The following is a 24,997-nucleotide window of genomic DNA, read 5'->3' as shown; positions in this document are numbered from 1 at the left end:
TACTTATAACACACTCTTGTGATACACGCAGGGAAGTGCTCCATTCAAAGTCACAAGAAAACTGACATCACACCCTCCTTCAGCATCTGGATCACTTCTTCATACCCTGAAGGCCCCATGTGGATTCTGTGGGTCTGCGTTTCAAGGACCACCACTGAAGCTGAGCACCATGCTGCAGTCAGTCGGCATCCTCCCCGCCACAGGCCACTTGGCTACGTTGCTTAGGGCTGTGCTGAGGGGTGCTGACGCCCACACAGCTGCTTCACTTGCAGGAGGGGCATTCCTGCATTTAGTGTGAAAAGCTCAGAGAAGAAGTGACAGGAGTGCTGTGGCATAACTACTGAGGGCCCACCCTGCAGTCAGGCGCGCTGAGGTCTGAAAGCTGCCTGAAGTCACACCCACTTCATGGCGCTTGTTGCTTTCACATCTATGTGCCAATCAGGAGCCCACACTGCACAAAAAACACCTGTTGAAAGGGATGGACTTACACTTCCAACTGAGGAGGGGGAGCAGCATCGGGATGCTCCAAGATCAACGCAAAGGGTTCTGGGGCAACAACACTCAAGGAGGAAGAGGAACCCTCTCCTCCTGTGGGTTCTCCACAAGGCCCCAAATCAGACGCCAACAGGCACACCCTAGGCCCTGGTGGCGGGCAGGAACTCAAGTCTGCCAAAACTGGTCCCAGCACCCAAGGAAGACCAAGACTTTCTGAACTCTTTTTTATTAAGTTAGAAAACTGATAAAAGCAACACATTTTGGGGGAAAGCACCATGGCCGGGTCCTTTGTGCTGTGAGAAGTGTGCTTTATCTCGGCTCAGCAGCCCACGGGGTCAAGGGCCACGCCCTGCAGGCCTGCAGATCTTCCACCAGCTACAGGGCCCAAGAGCCCCAAGTTCTCCAGCAGTGCAGCCGCCTGGGGCACGGCCTGAGAGCACAGGCTGGCCTCTGGGAAGGGTGGGGTGTGGGGTCTAAGGTACCACCGGGAAGCAACTGCCACTTCCAGCTCTCTCCTGGTGGGTGACTGATTATTGGAGCACATCCACAGGCAAACCCAGCCCAAAGTCCCACTCCCCAAAAGACACCCACAGGGGCAGCACCAGTGTAGAGGTATGGGGACATTTGGGGTCATTAAGTAACTGGTCTGTACCCCCTTCTCTATCAGCAGCATAGCCCACTTGAATCCCACTCCTGAGCCAGACAAGCAGCACATGCAAATGGCAGGTGGCCTGGGAAGCCACAGGTCAGGGAGCCCTGCCCAGCCCCCTACCATGGTACCATGTCCCTGTTTCCCTCAGATGGTGGATAGGATGAGTGAAGGATGAGACTGAAATCTGACACCAGGTGTCAGAAGCTGACCTCCATGCAGTCTGAATTCTGTGAGTACACTGATGAGGGGCTCCCCAAGAACTAGGAGGTGAAAGCCATAAACAAGTGTTTGGCAATTCTCTCGGGACCATTCTATTACTTTCTGAGCTCACAGAGCAAATGGGTCAGGATGCAGTGTCGCCAGTTACAAGGACAAACCGCCAGAGAGGACAGTGGGCACTGGCTGGAGGCCTGTCACCAACCTCCGACTGAGACGAACCTGGCCATGGAGTATCTGTAACGGGTGCCCTCTGGTAATTCTGTTATCCCCAGCTCACAGCTGCTCCTAGTCTTAGAGGGCAGGTGTGATCTCCCGAAAGAGCCCTTGGTGCTGTTGATGGGTGCAGTCCCATCAGGAGAGGGAGTCACTACTGCCTCTTAGGGTGGGCTGAGGGGACAGTTCCTAGGCCTCCAGTCTTGCTGAGTTGACCCCAGCCTCCTGGGCACAGCATCCAGGGCCAGGTCCCCAGTGGGCTAAGGTTTGAGGGCCTCATGGGGCAGGAATCTCCCCTTGGGCCTTGGGGGTCTGAGTGCATGTGCTAATGAAGACTTGCGGATGTCAACAAGGTTACTAGGTGGGGTTTCTGCCTTTATGAAAGCCATGCTGTTTTCTCCTCAGCAGCCTTCTGCTCACTCTGGTGGACATGCCTCCCCGAGGCCTGGGACAGCAGCTGTGGGCGACATTACAGCCTCCCACAGAGCAGCCCTAGAATCAAAGGCTATGCCATCAGTGCTAAGTGACCCAAAGCTCTCCTGGGCTGCCACCCCACCCCTTCTCTGCCCTTGACCTCCCAGCCCAAGTCCAGGACTTGCTGACAGATGACCTCGAGCCTCTGCAGGTGTGTCCTCCCCAAAGGCCCAGGGGAGTTTTGCTGGCACCCTGTCCTCTGGCTGCTCTTCTTCCATGCAAACCACTCGAAGCTGAAGAGGCTTCCAGGGCCGCAGGATGCTTGTCTTGTCGAAAGCTCAGAACAGCCTCAAGGTTGCTGCTGCCTGGAGCTGGTGCAGTCGGCTTCTGGCCACTCGGAGAGCTCTGCACTGTGGCAGCGGGGTCAAGGCCACTCTGTGAAAGTGAGGGCCGCAGCCGCGGGGCAGGAGAGACACGCAGAGTCTGTGGAGGAGAGAATGGGAGAGAATGAAAGAACGAATCAGTGGCCATGTTCTTCTGTCCTAAACTGGAACAAAATCAAGAGGCGCTGACAGCAGAAGTCCAGGAGTAAGAACAGGGCTCCACCTCACCGGCTGCACGGAGGTTTCCTCACCTGCAATGTGGGACACCACCTATCTGCCCTCATTCATCCCAAACCACATTCCCTACACACTCTCCCGCTGTTGGGCACCCTGGAGACCTTGGGGCACAGGAAGGCAAACAGACACAGCCACTGTCTCCATCCATGTCCTTGTGGGGGAGACCACAGACTTGTACAAATAATTATACAGAGAGAAGTGCTACAAATGACAAATTTAAAAATGAGAGTAGAGCCAGGGCCTTCATTTTATTTTGGTGGAGGACGTGGGAAGTGGGTAATATTTAACCTGAGACCAGAAGGATGGGCAGGAGTAAGCTAGAGGGGAACGGCAGCCCAGACAGAAGGAACAGCATGTGCAAAGACCCTGAGGTGAGAATTTGGCACATTTGAAAATATAAATAAAAGTAGGCTGGTGAGGCAGAAACACAAGGGCAGATGGAGGGTCTGCAAAAGGGGGTAGAGCAGGCATGTGGTCGGCCATGCTGTTAAGAGGAATAAGTGACAGACAAGCTGTGGACAGTAGCCAGCACGCTCATTTGTGCTGTAGACAACCATTTACTGCACAGCCTCTTGACTCCAGGCTGTGGGGACACAGTGGGGACCAGGTGAGACTATCCCTATGGTCAGGAAGCTCACACTCCTGTGCTGTGTTCTCTATCAATATGCACCCGCTTTGAGCAGCAGTGCTTCTCCTGGAAGTGAGGAGATGCCTTCCAGAGAAGCTGAGAATCCAAGGGCTGGGAGAGGTTTGGTGGGGAGCAGCCCTGAAGCAGGGAGAAGAGCTGACTTGCTGCTCTGATTCTCAGAGCTCAGCAAATCCTGGCCCTGAGGGGGGATGTGGCTGGAGCTGTGAGCCCAGGAGACATCCCCTGGCCAGGCTGTAGCTCCTGAGTGAATTTAGACAGACACACCCTACAGGACAGAGCACTGGGCAGGTGGAGGACCTGGATGAGAGGGCGAAGCCCTCAGGGCAGCAAGGGAGAAGCCCCCACAGATAGCAGATCTGCTGGGCAGGGTTTCTCAAAGGGGGGTCCCCTGTATTAAGGGGAAGGGTTAGAATCCTCCATGAGGGTCTTCTGGTGCACCTGTGTCCACTCACAATTTCAGTGCCCAACAAGCTCTGACTCTGCTCAGCCTCTGCTCAGCTGCCTTTAGAGCTGTGGGCTCCGAGGCAGCTCTAAACCCAGGAGTCACAGCTGAGCCCCAAAGGCCAGGCTGCCCCAGGGGCTCCTGGGGCACAGACAGGCTGTGCTCCCTAACAGCCCTGCCCATGCAGCCTTCACACCAAAAGGCAGAGGCAGCACAGTCTCCGCAAAATATCCTGGGTGCTCCAGTCTCAGGGGTCTTTGGGCGTGTGTTGCATTTAACCCGCACATCTGTGCTGCCTAGCAGCTGCTTAGACTGCGAACACAGGAGCTTTTATTTAGTTGTACGTTTCTATGTATTTAAGTAACATCGTTGAAAAAAAAAAAAAAAAAAAACTGAAGCCAGCACCGGGGATTCCTGCCCTGTAGGAATCCCCATCTCCAGGTGCCAGCAGGTTTCTAGATGCCTGTGCTGGGCTGGCAAGGTGGCTGCTGTGTTCTCAGTGGACTAGTGAAGGCCCCACAAATCCCTCCGAGTTCCTCCCAAACGAGGCACCCCTCGTGATGCTCTAGATGGCATCACCAGAGCTCCAGGGCCTGGCTGTCAAGGTCCCCCGAGAGGGCCGTCCCAGCCACTGGGCCCCACCTCAGCATATCACACGCTGCATGTGGGTCCCCTCAGGGCAAGGCCCCACTGCCACCAGTGCCGGGGTGAGGGCTATGCACCCCTGGCTGCTGAGAGGGAGAGATGGTGCCCTGAAGACCGGGCACCCGGGGAGCCGCAAGCCAGGCTCCTGTGCTCCCTCTCCCATCACCAGCTGCTCTCAGGCTCATCCCAAGGTCGTCCCTGAGGGGCCTCCTGATTCTTGGCAGCCTCTTCTCTGAGGCCTGGTTTCCTCGTTGCAAAATGAAACAAACCCCGCCGTGGAAGATGGTCTGGTCGTCCCCCACTGCCTGGGCAGCAGGCGCAGCCAAGGCCCGGGCTGACGGCTGCTGGTGCGGGTCTGCCTGTGGACTTGCACTGCCCTATGGAGACCCGGGTGCCATCCTATTCCTAGGCTTCTCACAGGCACAAGTGACCCCAGGCTCCTGGAGGGACAGGCTCCCCTAGTGACTGAGCTGAGACTGGAGCCCCCGAGCCCGGCGAGGAGGAGACGAGCTCCCATGGCCTGGATGCCAGCACGGATGTCCTGAAGCCTGTGAGGGAGGGGGGTGGGAGGGAGGGACATGGGGAGCTGGAGAAGAGGTAAAAGGAAAGGACGTTTGTGGCAAGTCCACCCTCAGCAGGCAATCCAGGGAGATGGGGGCACACCTAGCTCCAGGGTCCCACTGCCAACCATCCCTAGGGACACGGATCTTACTGTGACACTAGAGTGAATGTGCTGGCCCCAGAGGTCAAGGTCCTGATGGTGCTCGATTTTCAACATAGCAATGCCCTGTCCCACTGTGCTGCTGAAGGGCCACTCCATGCCTTGCAGGACCTGAGGATGCCCGGTGACTCTCCCCAGAGATTCCTGCAGGGGTGGGGCACGCCTAGGGCCCAGGTCCTGCTTCAACCCTCCTAGGATGGTGGCCTGATGCCAGCTATCGGCCTTCACAGTCATGTTGCCAACCCTGTGGTAGCAACAGATATGACAAGTTGTTCTGGGAGGACTAGGGAAGGACAAAGATACTCAGCACAGACGCAGCCCCTAGCAAGAGCTCCATATGGAGCAAGGAGGCCACCAGAGGTGCTGAGAAGCTGCCACCTGCAGGGGACCTTGGCTAGTGGCTCCTGGAGCTGCATCTGCACAAGGCACGATGGATGGAGTTCTACAGGCACAGGGAGAGCTACATTTCTGGGAAGGACCTTCATCTGGACCCCCACCCGCTGCTACTTGCCAGGAAAGGCTGGAAGAACAGGAGAGGGACATGTAATTGGGGGGAGAGGGCTGAGACCACTTCTAGGTGAGGTCCTGGTCGGTGGCTAAGTTGGGGGCTCTCCTCCAGCTCAGTCCACTTCTCAGGGAGCCAAGGGCAGGTGTGGATGGCCACCCAGAACATGGGAAGGGCCAGGCAAGTGCCCTGAGTGTCAGCTCTGTGCCCTGCTTGCTTGGCATTGAGTGTGGCTCTCCCGAGTAGAACCTGCCTTTAAGTAGAACCTGGAGCTGTCCAGGCAGGAGAAGGGGCATAGGAGCAGTCACCTGCAGAGCCTGGAACAACCCAGCATTGACCAGAGGGGACAGGAGTCAGAGGAGGAGAGGTCTAGACAGAGGGGGGCTGCAAGGAGGACTCCACTTGGCTGCTAGGGCTCATGAAAAGGACACAGAGCCACAGCTGGGGCCCCAGAGCAACCTGGAGCTCCCACTGCAGGAGCTCAGGACGCCTGCAGCCTGAATGCCTTGGAGACAGGCTCTGGAAAGCAGGGTTTGGGAGTGGCTTCCTAGGCCCATCTAGGATGGGCTGGCTCTTGTGCAATTAGCCCACTTCCTCATCCCTAAAGTGGGGCTGATAACAGCACCCCGCCATGCACCAGGGAAGACTGACTAAAGGGACAAGCCTCTGCAGCACTCTGGTGGGCATGTGAAGGTACCCGGATTATAGCAATTGCCACTGTGAGGATGGGCTAGGGACATCGAGGCCCTTGTAGTGCAGTGTCCCAAAGCTGTCATCGTGACATCATCATCCTCCCCCTTAGGAAAGCAGCATCTGATGCTGGCCCCTCACTTGATCTCTAGCCAAGTACTTCGAGCAACACAATATCCATTCCCACTGTCCAGACAGGAAAGCTGAGCCCCTGGCATGGAATAATCTGCCCAGCGTCAAGCAACCAGTAAGAGTCAGAGCCAATGTGTGCTTCCCTTCTGGGGTCCCCAGAGCACAGAAATTCCTGAAAACCACATGGTTTGCCAGGTCCAGCTGAGCTGCCCCCACCCCAGCAGGCAGGGACAGGTGGCAGGGACATGATCCAGGGGTGGGCAGCCTCCCTGCTCCTACCCTTCCCACTTGAGTCATGTCATGGATCCGTGCGCTCAGGATTCCAGCGATGGACAGAGACACACACACCCTCCCCCTCCCCCAGTCTAAGTGGGGCCTCCACCCTGCAGGTGACCTAACACCCCAGGTTTCTAAGCCACCTAGAGTCAGAAAAGGTCATCAATCAGAGATGTCAATATCCTCCTTGATGCTTACTCCCATGGGACCAAGAAATTTGGCAGGGTAACATTTTTCTCCCAAAGAAGAAAGCAGATTAAAACAAAACAAATCCAAAAGGCCATAAAGAGAACCAAGGGCAGATCTTACTCAGGCTGAGCTTGGCACCCTGTGCTTACTGACCTGATGCCTGCCAGACTCTTAGTGATTCAAAGGCTTGGCTGGATCTCATTTAAGGGCTGAGACATCCGCTTTTGTTTAGGAGCAGTCCCAGCTAAGAAGGACTGCTGTCACTGTGTACAGCTTTCAAGTATTTGTTTCAGTGACTGCCTATCCATTGAGGAAATTAATATTTTGGCTCTGGCTACCTCCTGGCACAGTTCCTATGACCTAGGCTGAAGGGGTCTGGGCCTGAGCCTGCACAGGGGGTCTTTCAGCCCTGTAAGAGCAGGAGGCGGGTGGGGCCAGATCAGAGCTAGGTGGCTGGTGCAGCTGGGGGAACAAAAACATCTTGGCCCCATGCAGGAAGGCTCTTCCAGGCCTCCTCTCCTGCTGCTAGACTACACCTCCAGCTTCCCAGGCCCCTGGGGGTCACCCTCCATTCTCCATCCTAGGTGTGCACAGGAGGAGGGCTCTAAGATGGGACATAGGACAAGAACTAGTGACATGCCAGCCTTTCCCAGGGCCTTACTATGGAGAGCATGTCTAGCATCTAGAACCCTTCCTCTGGTGCCTAAGAACCCACCACCCTTGCTGGTGCCTCCTGAAGCATCCTGCCAGGCTGGCTTGGACACTCCCTTCCAGTTTTGGTACTTGCCACTTGATGTTGCCTCTGACCAGCTGCAGGAAAAACCACACCCCCCTCAGAAGAGGCGGGGCCAGAGCAGACCTTCCTCCCACTGTTCCTTCCCCTCACTAGACTCTTTGCCCATCCCAGACCTGGCCTAAGTCCTGGTGTCTCCTCTCCCTCCTTTCACCCTCCTGAGAGCCTAATGTGTCATATGGCTCTCTCTGTCTGTGGCACCTTTACTGGTTTCCATTTAACAATTTCTCACAACCGTGGTCCTAAGAACAGAGACCAACAGACTCATGGGCACCTGCTCCATGGCAACCCCCACTCTGAGGCCTGGAGGAATGGCCTCCCTTAATTCACATGCCCACCTACCTGCCTGCTGTAAGGAAGGCCTCCTCTCCAACTCACGCATGAAACAGAGAGAAATTATTCCCTTGCACGCCAGCAAGCATGCCACCCTGGCCTCAACCCAGGGTCACCTGTCCCTAAATCCCAGTCATCTGCTGTTCACCTAGCCTTCCCTGGAAGATACAGCAACCATTATCCAGAGTGGGAACAAGCAGAAGTGTGTCTCCCCTGGTCCTTCTGGGGGCTCAGAGCAGTCCCAGGCTGCTGGGGCTCACCTGGCTGGGCTCTGCAGGTGCTCCTCACGCCGGCAGGTGCTTCCAGGTGCTGACAAAGGCCGTGGGGATGAGTGAGTAGGGCACGGTGGTGATGCAGTTCCACGTGTCCGAAGTGGGGTCATAGCAGTCTAGGGTCTTACACCTCTGGGTTCCAAAGTAGCCCCCGACCACGTAGAGCTTGTTTCCTGAAGCCAGGGCATGGCAGGACATACGCTTGGCAGTCATGTCACCGATCCGTGTCCACTGGTTGGTCTCACAGTCGAAGCGGTAGGCTGAGGCAGCTGTGAATTCTGTGTCACCTCCCATGATGAAGATCTGGCTGCCCAGGACAGCAGCAGCTGTGTACCGCCAAGGTTGGGGACACTCAGCCTTGATAGTCCACCGGTTTTCTGATGGGTCATAGCACTGGACTTTGGATACCATGTCTCGGTGGATGCTGGTCCCTCCAAAAACAAAAAGCTTCAGCTTGGCGCTTACCACTGCAGCGTTGCTGACACCGTCCCTCAGTGGGGCAACCATCGTCCATTTGTTGGCTCCAGGGTCATATTTCTCTACCTGCTTCAGGGAGACTGAAGGTGAGGCCGGGAAGACGCCAGCCAGGGACGTGTGTCCCCCTACCACATACAGACAGTTCTCCAGCTCGGCCGAGCCATGGCCAAAGCGAGCGATCAGCATGGGTGCTGCCTTGGACCACTCCTCATGGACAGTATCATACACCCAGACATCCTTGGAGACCCCATTCTCGGAGCCCCTGCCTCCCGTCACATAGACCTTGCAGCCGATTGCAGAGGCACTGAACTCCTTCCGGGGGCTGGGCAAGTCTGCCTTGGGGATGATCTCCTTGGCCTTATGGTCCACCTGGTAGATCTTGTCACACATGAAGGTCTGGCCCCCCAGGATGAGCAGCGTGTGGCCTGCCTTGCGTGGCCGGGCACAAGGGCTGGTGACCACCCCATCATTCTGCAGGATCTTGGTCTTGCAGTGGAGGGCCTCGTCTATGATGAGTTTGGTGCGCTCGTCCGCCATGAGGAGGGCCTCGCCGGAGACCGCCTCCTTCAGGCAATCCGACGGCAGCAGGGCCAGCCGCACACTGCGCAGGAGCTCGGGCAGGTGGGCCTTCCGCTCCTCCAGGTCGTGCTTCACCCATTGGAGGATGGCTTCAAAGACCACCCGCTCGTCCTCGGTCTCCAGCTCATCGCTGGAGATGAGGTCCAGCAGCGTGTCCTTGGACAGGCTGTTGAAGTCCTCGCTCTGCCGCACGGTCTCGAAGTGCACCAGGCACATTCGCCAGGAGAACTCGTAGAGCCGGCGGCACTGGTGGGCGTCCGACAGCAGCATCATGCCTAGGCAGTTGGAGGGGAGGAGGTTCTTCTCCAGGAACTCGGCGGCCGCGTCCCGCACGTCATGGAACTGCAGCATGTCGCCGGCCTCCAGCAGCGACTCGGCATTCTCCTCGTTGATGACGATGCGGGAGGAGTAGGCAAAGTCCAGCAGCAGCTCCAGCACCTCGGGGTGCAGGTTGTCTTGGAAGTTGACCGTGTCATCCCGGCTCTCCCGCAGGCCGTGACTGAACATGGCCTCGAAGTAGCGGCTGGAGGCGGCCAATACGGCCCGGTGGCAGGGGAAGGCGCGCTCACCCGCCCAGAGTGTGACGTCGGTGAACATGCGGTGCTTGCGCAGCGTGTTGAGGTGGGCCAGCACGCAGTCAGGGTGGGAGGCCTTGTGGAACAGGGTGATGTTCATGGAGCCCGTACTGCTCCTTGACTTGCGGGTCTCGTGCACGCTGACCGACATGGTGCGCCAAACTGCAGGGGGAGGGACACAGGTGAGAGAGGCCTCTCCTGCCCACAGGCCCTCTTGGTGGCCCGGCCTTCAGCCCCCAGCCCCACACACCCTAGCCTCTCCTTCCCCTCCAGTCTGCTCCGCTCTGGCAAACCATCCCCACTCGCTCAGCCACACCTCTAAGAACAATGGGCACCAAGGGTCTCTCTGCCCTGGAGAAACTGATTTTGTTCCTAGGTTGGAAACACTAGGACACATCTTTGGGCTGAAGATGAGCCAGCCCTGGGGTAAGCTCCAACTAGGGCTGCCTCTCCTAGTGAAGAGCACATGGGAGGCATCCTGATTTGTGTAGACAGAGGTCAAGGGAGCGCTCAGTAGCATGTGCCCTTGACCACACTGCATGCTCAGGAGTCCTTGGTTGAAGGGTCTCTTGTGAGCCCCATTGTTTAGTGAGAGCAGCCCAGGCTCAGAGAGGCAGAGCAGCTATGCCAGGAGCCAGGGCCAGGTATCCCAGGCAGGCTGTCCACTTGTGAGGCCCGTCTCTACCCTCAGTTAGCATATGGAGGCTTGGATTCCTGGAGAATTGGCCATGGGGGACTTTTTTTTTTTTTTTAATATTTATTTCTTAGTTTTTTGGTGGACACAACATCTTTGTTTGTACGTGGTGCTGAGGATCGAACCCGGGCTGCACGCATGCCAGGCAAGCGCGCTACCGCTTGAGCCACATCCCCAGCCCCCATGGGGGACTTTTTAAACATGTTCCCTAGGACCAGTGAGCACCCCAGCAGAACCTTCCATATTCCCACCCCCACTCCCATCCTGTGCTAGGCTGCAAACAATAGGAGCCAAACACCCCCTTCTCCCCAAATGTTCAGTGTGGATATGTTCTCCAAATCCAGGGGTCTGCAGAAACCTCTGCACCTAGCTGGGATGAGTGAGGGTTTGGAGGTGAGGCCAGTTCACCAGTGACTCACCCTGGGGAGCAAGACAAAGGCCTGGAACAACAGTGAGACACTCTCAGCCCCAAAGCAGCCATAACACTCAAAGCCTACAGTCCCTTCCTGATCCCTCTAGGTAACCACAGAATCTCAGCCACCAAGGGTGTGTCTCCTGCCTCCTGTTCTGCTGGGCACCGCAACTGTGCAACTGGACTGGCAGAGGTTCACCACCTGCTTCAATCTGGAGGGTTCAAAGCACTTTGGCTTTGATCCAAATTCAATTAAATTCGAATTTGGGAAAAATTCCAAAGCATTTTAAAGTCCAGCAAGACCCAGTTTAGCGTTGTCAAAGGAAGTTCTCACCAACAAGACAGGAAAAATCACACGCCTCAAGAAAACGCAGCCAAGAAGCAAACTGCATTCCTGTATCCTGACCTCGCAAAGCCTGTGCTGCTTTCCTCCCACTAGCAGTGGTGGGCACAAGGAAGTTTCTTCTTCACTTTTAATTTTCAAAAGTATATAACTCCCCTTGCCCCCACCCAAAGTCAATTTTCTACTTAAGTATAATCTGGTAACGGAAGGAAGCGATTTCATGCTTCAGTGAAGTTGTAAATTAGCGTCCAACTTCGTTTTTCTCTCTCCTTCCTTGGCAAAGAACCAGAGAAGCCACAAACTAATGTAATCAGAGCTGCGTGGGTGAAGTCCCTGCTCCTGGCCTTGCTGCTTAGGCCCCCAAGATCCAGGCAGACCCTGAGCCAGGGACCTTCCACAGACACTGCTGTGTGAAGCTGCACACCTGAGGTCATGAAGTTCACCTGCCTGGGAGCGGGGCCGAGGATGCTATCGGGCTGTGTACAGGGATCTCTGCCATGCCCACACTCTGCCTGGGGTACCTCTCCCCTTCTCTGTACCTCAGTCCTTTCTTCTCTAAAGTTGAATCCTCATTCAGCTCAGGCCTCTGTGATTCCCTCACTGGGCAATTATTTCTCAAGCCTGCCCTGAAGCTGAGGCCCTAGGATATGGCGTCATGGAGGCTGAGAGGCTGTGCTGACCAGTAAGTTGGAGGCTTTGTCAAGGCCCCTGACCCATGGGAATTGCCCAATATGAACTGTGGACCCTGTAATGCGTTTCCCCAAATCTTGCTGTGATTGCTAAATCCTCATTCCATCTTCTACTCCCTCAATCCCTGGCCTCTTTCCCCAGTGTGGCCACTCACCCGGGAGCCCTATCCTACCCCTCTCCGTGAGGGCCATTTTATGAGGCAAGTGTGGCCTCTGATTTGTAGACCAGGTTGGGAGGGGGGCAGAATGTGGGCTCCAAGCCAAGGACTAAGAAGGACTCTGGGACTCTCAGGCCCAAGCCCTCTTTCCCCCAGGGGCATGTGGGCTCCACCAGTTAGCACAAGACCTGACCCCCAATGGGTGGTGAGGGTAGAGTTCTTGCTTTCCCCACGGCTGTGAGGACAATATACCCCAAGCTTGCAGATGGAGGCCTGAGGGGTTTTCTGGTGTGGGCAGTGCCTCACATGCAGTAATCCCCTCCCTAGGCCCTTACAAATCCCAGGTCTGTGCTCTCCAGGCAGGTGATCCTGGGCTGCAGGGCCTCCACACTGGTGTTCACAGGGCACTGGTGAGGACATCCAGGGGGAGGCTCCATTCAGAGGGGTTACAGGTAAGCTCAACAGACTGAGGAAGTGCCAAAGTGGGGTTAAATCCCAATCCTGAGAAGGCCATACAGTAGTGACCTCTTCAGAGCCCGAGATGACCAGTGTCTTGCTAAACTCACCATGAATGCCTGCTTGATAACAGACACCAACAACTCTCCCTGTACCACAGCAGGTTCCCGCTTCCCATCAGCTGCCAGCCTGGGGGCCCCTCTGGGCCCAGAGCAGCAGAGGCACCTGCCTGGCTGTTTCTCAGCTTCCCACCTTCTTTGGACAGCACCTGCCTCTGGGTCAGTCTCCCAGTGACAGTAGCCATTGCCTCGCCATATCCCAAGTGAAGCACTTGGACCCAATATTCAGATAAGGAATACTAGGGCCCACCCACATTCCAAACCTGTTATTTAGTATTGTCTCCCTAGCTGCACAGGAGGCCCAGCAAAGCAGGGACCATGTGCAGTGCGCAATCATGCGCCTCAACACCCAGCATGAACAGCAGTCCCTCAATTTGATGGAATGGACCCATCTGTCCCTTTCTCTGGTGGTGAGACAGTCCTGAGAGACATTCAGCACATGAAACTCACTTCACATAACATCCAAACTGACTGCTCCCAGACGCTGTCTAGACCCAGAGGACAGGAAGACCACGGTGGTGGTGAACGCTGCCCAGGTGGCTGCAACCACGTGTGCGCATGAAGGACATTGGCTGTGGTCACTGAACCAGCAGGATGCCCTTTCCTCATGCTGACACCTGGCTATTCTCTGGGTGCCCGCTGTCTCCACCCTCCTCCACTCCAGGGTGGGCATTTGGTTCTCGATGGCTCAAGAGGCACATCCCGCCAGGCTTGGCCAATCAGTCTGTGCCCATGATCCAGTGGGGATGGCCTCACTCCACAGATGGGCCTGAAGACTAGTCTATGGTGTATACAGAACTTTCAGGAGAGACACAGGCTTTTTCTCCTCACTGGACTGGACCAGGGCTGGGAGCAAGGTGGATGATGGCTCTGTGCATGACGGAGTCTGCACCCAGGGAGGACAGCAGAGCCCCTCATTCCTGCAGGGCTACTGCTGGACTGTACTCTCTGTTGAGGTCAGTCACCTGCCACCATGGGTCCTGGCTGGGACAAGGACTCACAGGGAAATCAGTTAACTGAGGCTGCTGGCCTTGGTAAGGGGTCTTCCTGTGTATGACCTTCTGTTCTTTCCACCTCCAGGGAGCCCAGCCTGGCTCTGAGGAGACTGCTCTTGTATGTTCAGGGCCAGTTATGCCCCAGCCCCTGCCACAGGAGTGCAGTGTAAAGCAGAGGCAGTGTGTGTGTGTGTGGGGGGGGCATCTTAGAGGGAAGAAGCAATCCTGTGTGACCTCCCAGCAGCCTCCCCATCTTTGGTGGCCACCATCAACCAGACACTCTCACACTATAAATATGTCAGAGAGGCTGTGATTATCTAAGCATTGCCCTAGGGTTTGATGAACTGAAGGCACAGAGCACAAGTGCATATCACTGCAAGGCCACAGACCGGCAGTTCATCATCCTGCTGAGAGGACCGATCACCTCAGACAAGGCCACTCGCACACTCTGCCTGGCGTCCAGACCTGCCAAGGAACTATTAAAATGCACCCAATAACCATGTGCGCAGCCCATGTCTCTTAGTGCTCTTGAGAGGTTAACCAAGTGCACGGTGAAACAAAGTAACCCAAATGAAGGAGGCAAAAAGTAACCAAGGGGGTGAGGCCTTCAGGAGAACACCTGCCACATTCCCCGGACTCCAGGGCTGAAGGCTCCATTCTGAAGGGAAGATGAAGAAGCTGTAAAGCTGCTGCTGGGCCATGCTCTCTGGGAGGCCTGACTCCAGGGCACAGCACCAACCCCGCCTCACCTCGCTCCACCGGAGGAGCCAGCCAGCCCTCTGAGTCCACCATCCTTCACTGGAGGCCAGTGGAATGGAGAGATGCTCCCTGCTCTGCTTCTGGGTGGCTCCTGGGTGTGGACAGCTCAGCGCCATGTTAAGAGCTCAAGACTGCAGCTAACCCACATGGCTCTCTGGTTCAAGTAGAAAAGAGGGCCGTCGTCTTCCCAACGGTGTGCAGGGTCCAGACGTAGGCCTCAGAGAGGAGCATGCAGCTGGACCTCCACCGCACCAGGCTGGGTGCTCTGGTGCGGTGAACAAAAGGCACAGTAGTCGTGGCAACGGCAGGAGCCAGCACTGACGGCAAGGCAAGCCCCGCCTTGCTGCCCAGGTAAGCACCGGGGGAGCCGGACGCCAACAGGACCACAAGAACCTGGGCCCTGCCACAGCCCATTTCTGTCATTCCCGGTTTCTGTTGTTGTTTTGTGGTTCTGGGGTTTTACTCCAGGGCCTGCTGGGCAAGCGCTTCACCACAAGCACATTACCAGTCCTTCTGATTTTGAGACAAGGTATCAGTAAATTGCCCAGGCTGGCCTCCACAATCCTCCTGCCTTGGCCTCCTGAATAGCTAGGATTAAGGATGTGCAACATGGCACCTGACCCCCCACCCCCCTACCTTTTTTTTTTGGGGGGGGGCAAGCACTCTACCAACTGAGCTATATCCCCAGCCCATGGCTCCCAATTTAATGATAAGAAAACAGAGGTTTCCCAACACACTCCTGAAACACTGGCCTGACTGCATTTTCTGAGCTCCCTACTCTGAGACCCGGGGTGTGGGGGGGTCACAGCAGGGGAAGGGAAGACAACAGAATGAGAGAAGTCTTCCCCCCACCTCCCTGGGGAGCCCTGCCCTGTCAGCCCCCTCTCCTGAGGGCTGGCACTGCAGGCTAGGGTACAACCAGCTGCCGGGACAGGTAGTCAGGTAGTCTTCCTAAAGTTCAGAGAGGCTGTGTCCAGGCCAACCATACAGAAGGGCAGTGGGGGGCTCTGGAGGGGCCCCTGTGAAATCAACTTCAGAAGCAGAGGAGCAGCTCAGGGGGCCAATCCCGCCTTGGAAGTGGAGTCCATCGCCCCAGACACTCATTGCCCTCTCTTCCTGCTGGCAGTTCTGATCACCAGAGACACCAGCAGTTGTATTCGAGGGCTGACCACTTGGTTCTGACTCACCGGCCCTAAGTTTCCTGAATTCCATGTACCACCTGCCAGGACAGGAGATGGGGGTGGCCTGCACTTGGGCTGGGGAGGGAGGGCAGGATGGAGTGAGTAAGCAAATGAGCGCACAGGGTAGACTTACTTCCTGCGTGTGCGTGTGGACAGAATCAAATGGTCTACAGAGGGACAAGAGGGTGGGCTCCTCTAGCCCGGTAGATGGATGACACTCAAGAACCAGAGCAGGCGAGAAAGGAGGGCTCCAGGCAGAGGATTAGCAAGTGCAAAGGCTGGGTGGAAGTGAGGCTTCAGGAAAGAGAGAGGGGCCTGAGAGAGGGGGGCCAGGGAGAGCTCACGTGGGCGAGTGGGGCAGACAGACCTCCCACTCCAAGGGGGGCTTATGCCCCTGCCTTGAGCCTGTGCAGTTTCTGGGACTACCACTGGGAACAGGGCGACACTGCCCGTTCTCAGCTGAGTTCTTCAGAGACTGGCAGCCTCTACTTCATCTCTGTGAGGCTCACTCAAGGGGAGGCCAGCCAAGCTGGAGGGAAGGCAGACTACCCGGGGGGGGGGGGGGGGGGGCAGTGCTGAGGAAGCTAGTGCCGGCCACAGGGCGGGGAGGAGCTGCCTGGCCTCCCCTGCTGTTCTGGCCACCTGGGCTCGGGAGCTAGCCATGTGAGTGAAGGTCCACCTGGGACATTCCAGTGGCAGCAGGTGCAAGATGGAGAACAGAGGACCCCAGGTGGGGGCTGGAACTGGAGTCCCAGCCTCTGACCTCACTGACTATAGTGCTCACAGGTCAATATAGACAGACAGACAGACAGCCACACACAGTGTGCAGTCCTGGGGACTGAACCCAGGGCCTCACACACTCTAGGCAAATGTTCTTATCACTAAGCCCAGGTCACCCAATCTAAAAATCTGAGATAAATCCTAATTAAGCACCTGCTGGATACCAAACTGTGCTGAAAACCAAAAAAACAAAAATCAAGATGCCCGGGCATAACAAAACACACATGGGTGCTGGGAGATGGGAAAGGTAGCAAGTAGTTTGGAGCTGTTCTCTCAGGGTATTCTGCCCCAGTTCCACTAATATAACTGTCAAGGAAGTGCTGAAAAAAGGTCAAAGTTTCTCAATGCTAATGGTTAGGAATAGGGATCCTGAAGACAGCTCAGCCATTACTGTGTAACCTTAGGCAAGTTAACTCACCTCTCTGGTCCTATTTTCCTCAATTATAAAGTGATGATTTAAAAAGCAGCTACTTCACAGGGTTGTTGTGAGAACTGGCTGGGATGTCAACTGGAAACCACTGAGAGCAGCACTGCCTAGCATGCTTACTGGGTCAAGCTGCTTTACGGCCATTGTCACTACACTGTCACCATGTAAAGAACAGAGTAGATACTACTGGTTTACACTTTCCCCAACTTCCTCTTTGGATAAGGGGGGTTCACTGGACAATTTTTAAGTCGTTGATTTTTTTTAATCAGTATGTATTATTTTACAATTAAAAATCCTAAAGATCTCTGTCAAGGCTGTCGGATCTGGGTTAACCCTGAGACCGCACTGACGAAGGACTTAAGATCCACCCAGCACCCTCCACGTGTAGGTCAAGGCACGATGACATATTCCCAGGAGAGGCCTTCCCACCTGTGGCTCCTGCCCAGCCCTGCCCCCAGGTCCAGCTCAGGAAGCCCACGAGGGCACAGGGTCATCGGTCCTTCCAATTTTCCAATGGAAGCCAAAGCACCCTTACTGAGCACCCAGATCTCACTGTTAACTGAGAGTAAAACGAATGACTGCTGTATCTGAATCAGAGCCACAGAACATTCTAGTGAGTTATCAGACCATGAGTCCTTTCCCCAGATGTTTCTGCCTTTCAAAGGCCTTCAAAAAAGCCAAACAATTACAAAACCCTTTACACACATACATCCATTCAAAAAGCCGCAGGGGCTGGAAGGGAGCTCCATGGGGTCTCTTGTGCTTAGCAGGCCCGAGGCCCTGGGCTCCATCCCCAGCGCCCAAACCAAACACACCAAATCTGTGCACACCCTGGGATTTTTTGTTTTTGTTTTTAAGATGCAGCTGATCAGAACTATTTATGTATTCCACTGTATGTGCATTTATTTATTTTGGTTTTGAGCTTTTTTTATTACAGGAAGAGGTTCAGTCAGTTGGCCCAGTGCCCGGGGCCCCCAGCCGTCTGTCCAGGGCTGTGCTGGAATGCAGAGTGGGTCTAGAGGGTCTAGAATAGAGAGACCATCACTACACAGTGTAACAATAGGCTTCCTCTTCACGGGGACCCCAGATGTCCCTGCATCAAACATCTCCCTGTGAAAGGCAGGATGGCAGGCCACCACGCCTGAGCTTCCCCTAACAGAGCAGAATTACACCCTCACCGGGTCCCAGCATGGGAACAACTAGTCTCCACCTGCTCTCTGAGGACCAGCTCAACAGTGTCATGGCCCGCTCACACCTGCACCTCCCAACACACAGGGCCTGGGCAGACAAGGAATCCCAGGACCTGCACGCGGCCCCCACTGCCGACAGCCTGGGCTGGAAAAGGGGCGAGGACAGCATACATTTCAGTGCAGTGCCACGGCAGCTCCTCACTGGACACAGCCAACGTTAAGCACGCTGGTGGAGGCCAGCCACCAAAGCTCCTGTGATCGATGGTCACGTCCCTGGCTGACTGCAGCCATGGTGGTCAGGGAGTCGGAGCTATTATTACAGGTTGATGGACATTATTGTGATTGATGTCTTCCCTGAGGAAGGTTCACTGTGCTGGGCCTGACCCGGGGCAGCAGCTCTGTCTTGCCAAAGGCGGTATAGAGCTGGAGGTGAGAGGTCAAGGCCTGTGGAACCTGCTGAAAGATGAAGCAACACTTGCTGCAAGAATCAGTAGGTCAGGAGGGATTCTGGTCAGGCAGGGAGTCAAGTCATGACTGCCATGTACTTAATTTCACATTGAGCATTTTACATTATCAGACTTAATCCTGACAACCAAGTACAATATGGTCATGACTGTTTTAGTCAGAATAAGTAAGGTTACACAGCAGCAACAAACAACCCCCAGACTGTGTAGTGGCTTCACAGGACAGAGATTTACTTCTTGCTCAATACCACCTTTTGTGGTTGTAGTAAGCATTTACCTTATCACTGTCACTCTCACCTTATTCCTGTCACTTTCAGGAAATCAGATGACAGAGCTGTTACCACATCACCAATCACTGTGCCAAAGAGAGAAAGGAGGGCTCTGGAAAGCATAGCACTGATTAAATGCCTGGCCTGGAAGGATACACACTCCTTCTGCTCACAACTCACTTGCCAAAACCAGTCACACAACTTCACTGGCCCACAAAAGAGCCACAAAGTGCAATCCTACTATATACCCTACTATTTCTGCAATTCAGATAAAAAACAACAACTCAAAGGTTAATGATAATGAAGAGCTCTATGTGGTGACTAATCTAATCCCTACCAAAGCCTTAGGTGCAGTTGAACCTGCCCTTTATAGGTTAGGAAACTGGACAGAGAAACATTAGGAAACTTGCCCCAAACCCCCTGGGGAGTGGTGGGCAGAGCCCAGGATTCTGGTTCAAGTCTGTTCCAACAACAGCACTACACAGCCCAATGTCACAAAACTGGGGAAGGGGTGGCATCTGAATTCATATCCGATTCATTCTTTCCCCTCTACCAGAGGGGGATAAAGAAGAAGGTCCACAGAAGTTTACCACCAGCTTCTGGCACCAGGATAATGTCCTTTCTATCTACCCCAAGGAGCAGCCTCTCACCAGCCTTGGCACAATCAGTACAGCAAGATCTTTAGGCAAATCAAGGCCTGTACCCTAAGACATCCACTGCAGGTAAGAATTCATGTTTCATAGGCTGGAGATATAGCTCAGTGGTAGAGCACTTGCCTAGCATGCATGAGCACCTGAGTCCAATGCCCAACACTGAAAAAATAATTAAAAAAGAAAAAAAAAAAGAATTCACTTCTCTCCTGAGCACCAATGGGTCCAGTGGGATGCAGAATCTCAGGTCATTTTGTGTTCTGTGTTCAGACCCCAAGTGAGAAAGGCCATCTTAGGGAAGGAGCCTAACCTCTCCCTGGGCTTGTCTTACTACTCAAGGCACCATATGGATTTGGCCAGTTCCTCATCAACATATCTTTTTTAGAAAAGCTGTCTGGCTAGAAGAGAAGACAGCAGAGCCCTCCCACGGGAGCAACTGAGTGGGCCTCACACCCAGCCCAGGGCAGATGCAGTCACAATGGCCAGTGCCCGTCTGCTCAGACAGCTCTGCAGACCAAGGAAGGAGGCCAAGATGAACTCAGGAGCTCAATCTGTTGTCTTTTACTGAAAAATACAACACAACAGTAATGAGAAAGATAGCAGTCTTGTTTTTATGTACAAAGCAGATACACACAGTACACTCAGAGACACACAGGTCTACAAGGGTATTAAAATTTAATGGGGGTGGACGAATTTAGAAAAAAAGGTTGAAAAAGATTTTGGGGTGTAGGGTGCTAACAATAGAAGTCTGAGAAACATTGCAAATAGAAGAACTCTTTCCATTTTGGTTTCTTTTTTTTTTTTTTTTAAAGAAAGAGTGAGAGAGAGTGAGAAAGAGGGAAAGAGAGAGAGAACTTTAATATTTATTTTTCAGTATTTGGCAGACACAGCATCTTTGTCTGTATGTGGTGCTGAGGATCGAACCCGGGCCGCACGCATGCCAGGCGAGCGCGCTACCACTTGAGCCACATCCCCAGCCCGTCCATTTTGGTTTCTTTTTTTTTTTTTATTTATTTTTTTTTAGTTATTGGCGGACACAACATCTTTGTTTGTATGTGGTGCTGAGGATCGAACCCAGGCCGCACGCATGCCAGGCGAGCGCGCTACCACTTGAGCCACATCCCCAGCCCCATTTTGGTTTCTTATTGTCAGCTTTTATCCACAAATAAACAGTTCTGAATTGTTGCAATAGGGCTGGGCGCATGGCTCAGCAGAGGGTATACCGCTCAGCATGCATGAGGCTCTGGGTTCCATCCCCAGCATCACATGAAATAAGTAAATACATTTAAAAATTGTTGCAATGATAGATACTGTGTTACACTGTTTCTACCTTAGCTTTTCACATAATTGCCATTTTCTATCCTACATTCACTACTTCACAAAGACTGTCTGAAGGCCTACTGTGGGCACATGCTGAGGTGCCACAGGAATCTCCTGGCGCCTCAACGTCTGTGGTTGTCAACTATAAACTTTAATGTCTCTGAAATATATAAGAACCATAATTTATTATCTATTCACCCATAATTTTTTGAATTTTTATCCCCAAATAACATCTTTGCTTTGGCTGAATTACTGTTTTCTCTTGACAAAAATTCTTTGGAGAATGATAGAGATTTGATGCCACACTGTCCTAAAAGTTCCGCTTCCCAGGTAGGCTATGCCAAGCCACGCTTAAAGCCCTCCAACAAAGAAGCTTCTCCCATCCAGGGAGGGAGGTATAGGCCCCTTCCTGTCCATCAGGTGTATGGCAGGTGCCATCCAACCTCTCCAGGTCACATCCCACTCCCATCAGCTCAGCAGGGCTGCTGGACTGATTGTCCCTGTCCCCCAGAGCTGGGAATCATCTGCCAGCCCAGCTATGGGTCTAGGCAAGAGCAGAGCCAATAAAAGGGACACCACTGCTCTAGTCACAGAAGGGTCAAGAACTCAACAATCAGGCTCTCCCACCTGGTGAAATAGCGTAACCAGAGCAAGCCAGAGAGAAAGAGAGGGACGTGAGCAGAGCTCCCTTCAGAGCAAACACAGCATCCCAAGGGGGTTTCTCCCTCCTCATCAGGACTACCCGGCCCTCTGCAAACAGGCGCTCCCTCCTGCTGTCTAGTCCACAGATGGAACCGTTAAAAGCACGCTGACCTAGATATCACTTTCAACGAGCGGCCTGGAGAAAAACGAACAAATCAGAGAGCAGGGAAAAAACAAGAGTCAAGCACCAGCAGTTGTTAGCAGTGGAGCTCCTCCCGTCTCCAGAAGCTCTGTTCCTCCCTAGCTGTGCTGGTGAGAATGGTACAGCTCCTCCTCTCCCCAGGAGGAGGGCACGGAGGAAGCAGGAGGGCAGAGCCTCTGTGCAGGGAACCTTACAGGTCCTTTCACTGGGTCCTCTCAACCTCTTTGCAAGGCATCACTGGCCCGACAGTACAGACGTGCAAGCTCAGGGGCCCAGAAGGTAAGCAACCTGCACACATCCATGGTTTAGTTGGAGTCAGTGCTCAAGGCCATGTCAATCTGGGACCCCCTGCGTCCCAGCACTCCCACTTCCGTGCTGAGACCTGGGCCCCACATTGACATTCTCAGGGCTTCGGTTTTCTCATCTGTAAAATGGACATGCAAACTACACCAACCACAAAGGACTGCTGAACAACTAAATAGGGGAACTGGATATACACAACTCAACACAGAGCCTGACGCCTGGTGCCAGCTTTGCAGGCACTTACGGGAACATAGTCACTCTTAGATTGCTTAATCTAGGATCTCTTTATAATGTAAAAATGATTGAGGACCCCCAGGTGCTTTTGTTTATGTGGTTTTGTCTATTGAGATTTACCATATTCAAAATTAAAACTGAGAAAAATGTATATGTTAATTAAAAAAGAAAAATAGGGAGAGGTGGGAGGGAAAGGAAACGAGAAGGGGAATTGCATGGAAATGGAAGGCGATCCTCAGGGTTATACAAAATGACATATAAGAGGAAAGGAGGGGTAAGACAAGATAATTCAAATGGAAGAAGTGATTTACAGTAGAAGGGGTAGAGAGAGAAAAGGGGAGGGGAGGGGAGGGGAGGGGGGATAGTAGAGAATAAGACAGACAGCAGAATACATCAGACACTAGAAAGGCAATATGTCAATCAATGGAAGGGTAACTGATGTGATGCAGCAATCTGTATACGGGATAAAATTGGGAGTTCATAACTCATTTGAATCAAACTGTGAAATATGATGTATGAGGAACTATGTAATGTTTTGAACGACCAACAATAAAAAAAAAAAAAAGCAATAGTCATTAAAAAAAAAAAAAAAAAAAGAAAAGAAAAATAGGGCTGGGGGGGGGTGATCAGGTAGAGCCCTTGCCTAGCATGCACAGACCCATGGTTCCACCCCTAGAAGGAAGAAAGGATCAACCCATTATATGTTGTTTTAGACAGCTGTCCATGGCCGTGACATAATACCTGAGAAAAACAACGTAAAGAAGGAAAGATTTGGGCTCATGGTTTCAGTTTATGGTTAGTTGGCTCTGCTGTTTCTGGGCCTGTGGCAAGAAACAGGCAGGGAGCATGTGGTGGGGGAAAGCTGCTCATCCCATGGTGGCCAGGAAGAAGGGCAGTGTCTGGAGACAAAATATCCACCTTGAAGGCATGCCCCCAGTGACCCACCTCTTCCATAGGTCCTACTTTACCTTTAGTGGGTAAATTTCCACTACCTTCCAATAATCCACTGGGGACCAAGCCGACAACACATTTGGGGGACATTCCAGATTCAAATGATAACATCTTAGCATAAATAAGAGTTATTTTTCATAAATGAATCTAAAAAAAAAAAAGAAACTATTGACAATAGTAGCTGGATTCTCCTACCTGCTTTTGTACTTGACCTGCTGAGTTGGTGTGATTACAGGCTATGAAGCCCAGTCTCCTGTGGCTGGACAAGGCAGAAGATTTTAAGAGTCTTTTTGGATCACTGTGGACACACTTCTGTGATATACTACACCAAGACCTGACATGTGGTAGCTTCTTTAAGGCTTGTTGCAATGTGGAATCTGAGCCTCTGTCTATGAACTTTTGTACTCTGACATTCTCCTCCACTGGCCTGGCCTGCACTTTGAATGGATCGTTTACCCAGGCATGATTTTGTAACACAGTGCATGGGTCATTTGGAAAACACTGGTACAGAGTTATGCACCCAGAAGAAAATGAGTGAACAAGGCAAGCATCATCTTAGAATTACTGTGAAAATAGTTTTGACCTGTGAACCCTCAATCTCACTTTGAGGACGCTGCATGGCAGAACTTTCTTAATCTCCACATTAATCATGCCTTCTTTTAAGAAAGTAGAGCAAGAAACTTCTGTAAAAGTGTGGGGGCCTGTATGGAGTCCTCCATTTCCCCCTCCCCCAGTTTGTACTACCACATAGCCAGCTGCCAGGGGATCCAGCACCTTCTAACCCACAGGTGGCCATCACCTTCTAAAACACTTGCCCTGCTCTGCTCCTCCCTTCACTAGCAGAAGGCTTCTTCTACTATGGACCACCTGATCTCCTCCAAAACAACAGTACTTAGTGGTTTGCAGAGAGCAGGGCCTTGGGCAGCAAAAGTGCACCATGCATGGGCTGCTGAGCTCAGGCATTGCAGTTGATGATTCTAGGTCTCTTGAAATTACATATGTATGTATATTTATAGCAAATACATGGGTATCCATAAATAGCCACTTGCCCATGTACACTGTTAACATATCGCTGAGCCACCAAGTTCCATTAAACCTTCCATGATGGATCTGTGCATTAGGCCTTCTTTTCTGGTCCTACCTTTATTGCTGCAGACTGGGTTAGCCCAGGGCCCCTGTCCCCACGTCTCCCCACTTCCACCAATACAGTACCAGATGGTTACTTGTTGACTACTCTCCTGCTCAAAAGCCTGATAGGAGGCTTGGCATCTGAACCTCATTCAATCTGTTGCCCCTGTTCCAGCTCCACTGCCCACCCTAGCCCCTCTTCCTCCATAATCCTTATCAGGTCACACACTCTGGTCTTCACATTTGTTCATCAGTACAGGGCCTTGTACATAGCAGATGATCAAAAAAATTAATACAATGATTAATTTCTAGGTACCTTCAATATGTCAGGCCTACAAGTGCCAAGGATGTGGTAAAAAATAAAGCATCCCTGTCTTCTCTCCTGGAATTACCATTCTAACTCCCTCTATTTCTTTGCTGCATGCAGTACTGTCACATTTCTCCTACTACTGGTCAGCATTCTTCAGTTTTTCATGTTGCTGTGTATTGTGCCCCATCTATATTTGCAACTCCTTGAGGACATATTCTATGTCATATTAGATGTTCACATTAGATTGACACATCAGATGCTCAATAAATTCGGTGGAATGGAAAGTGGATTAACCACAACATTTACTGGAGTAAAAAATGAAAATGATCCAGAGATCTGTTAAACCCACGTAAAAGGTCCCCAGTGTCTGCCATTTGAAGTATGATTGACATGTTTCATATGTAAACATTTTAAATGCTAGATGGGGAAG

General features: G+C 52.9%; 1 protein-coding gene across 2 annotated transcripts in view; it reads right to left on the bottom strand.

The window, feature by feature from the left end:
- Window positions 1-747: 747 nt before the first annotated feature.
- Klhl25 (kelch like family member 25) overlaps window positions 748-24,997 on the bottom strand; it is a 33,739-nt gene continuing 9,489 nt past the window's right edge. The window contains exons 1-3 of one of the 2 annotated variants that reach the window (XM_026412670.2): window positions 23,325-23,399; window positions 8,249-10,053; window positions 748-2,476 (exon numbers count right to left, since the gene is read on the bottom strand). In XM_026412670.2, coding sequence (XP_026268455.1) covers window positions 8,273-10,042 — 1,770 coding nt within the window. In that variant the 5' untranslated portion in view covers window positions 10,043-10,053; window positions 23,325-23,399 and the 3' untranslated portion in view covers window positions 748-2,476; window positions 8,249-8,272. Of the gene's footprint in view, window positions 2,477-8,248; window positions 10,054-23,324; window positions 23,400-24,997 lie in introns of those variants that run through there. The other variant, XM_026412669.2, reaches the window with a different exon arrangement.

Source organism: Urocitellus parryii, chromosome 6, assembly GCF_045843805.1.
Source record: "Urocitellus parryii isolate mUroPar1 chromosome 6, mUroPar1.hap1, whole genome shotgun sequence".
Lineage (NCBI taxonomy): Eukaryota > Metazoa > Chordata > Mammalia > Rodentia > Sciuridae > Urocitellus > Urocitellus parryii.
Note: the sequence above shows the minus strand (reverse complement) of the source record. Positions and strands in the feature narration are given on the sequence as shown.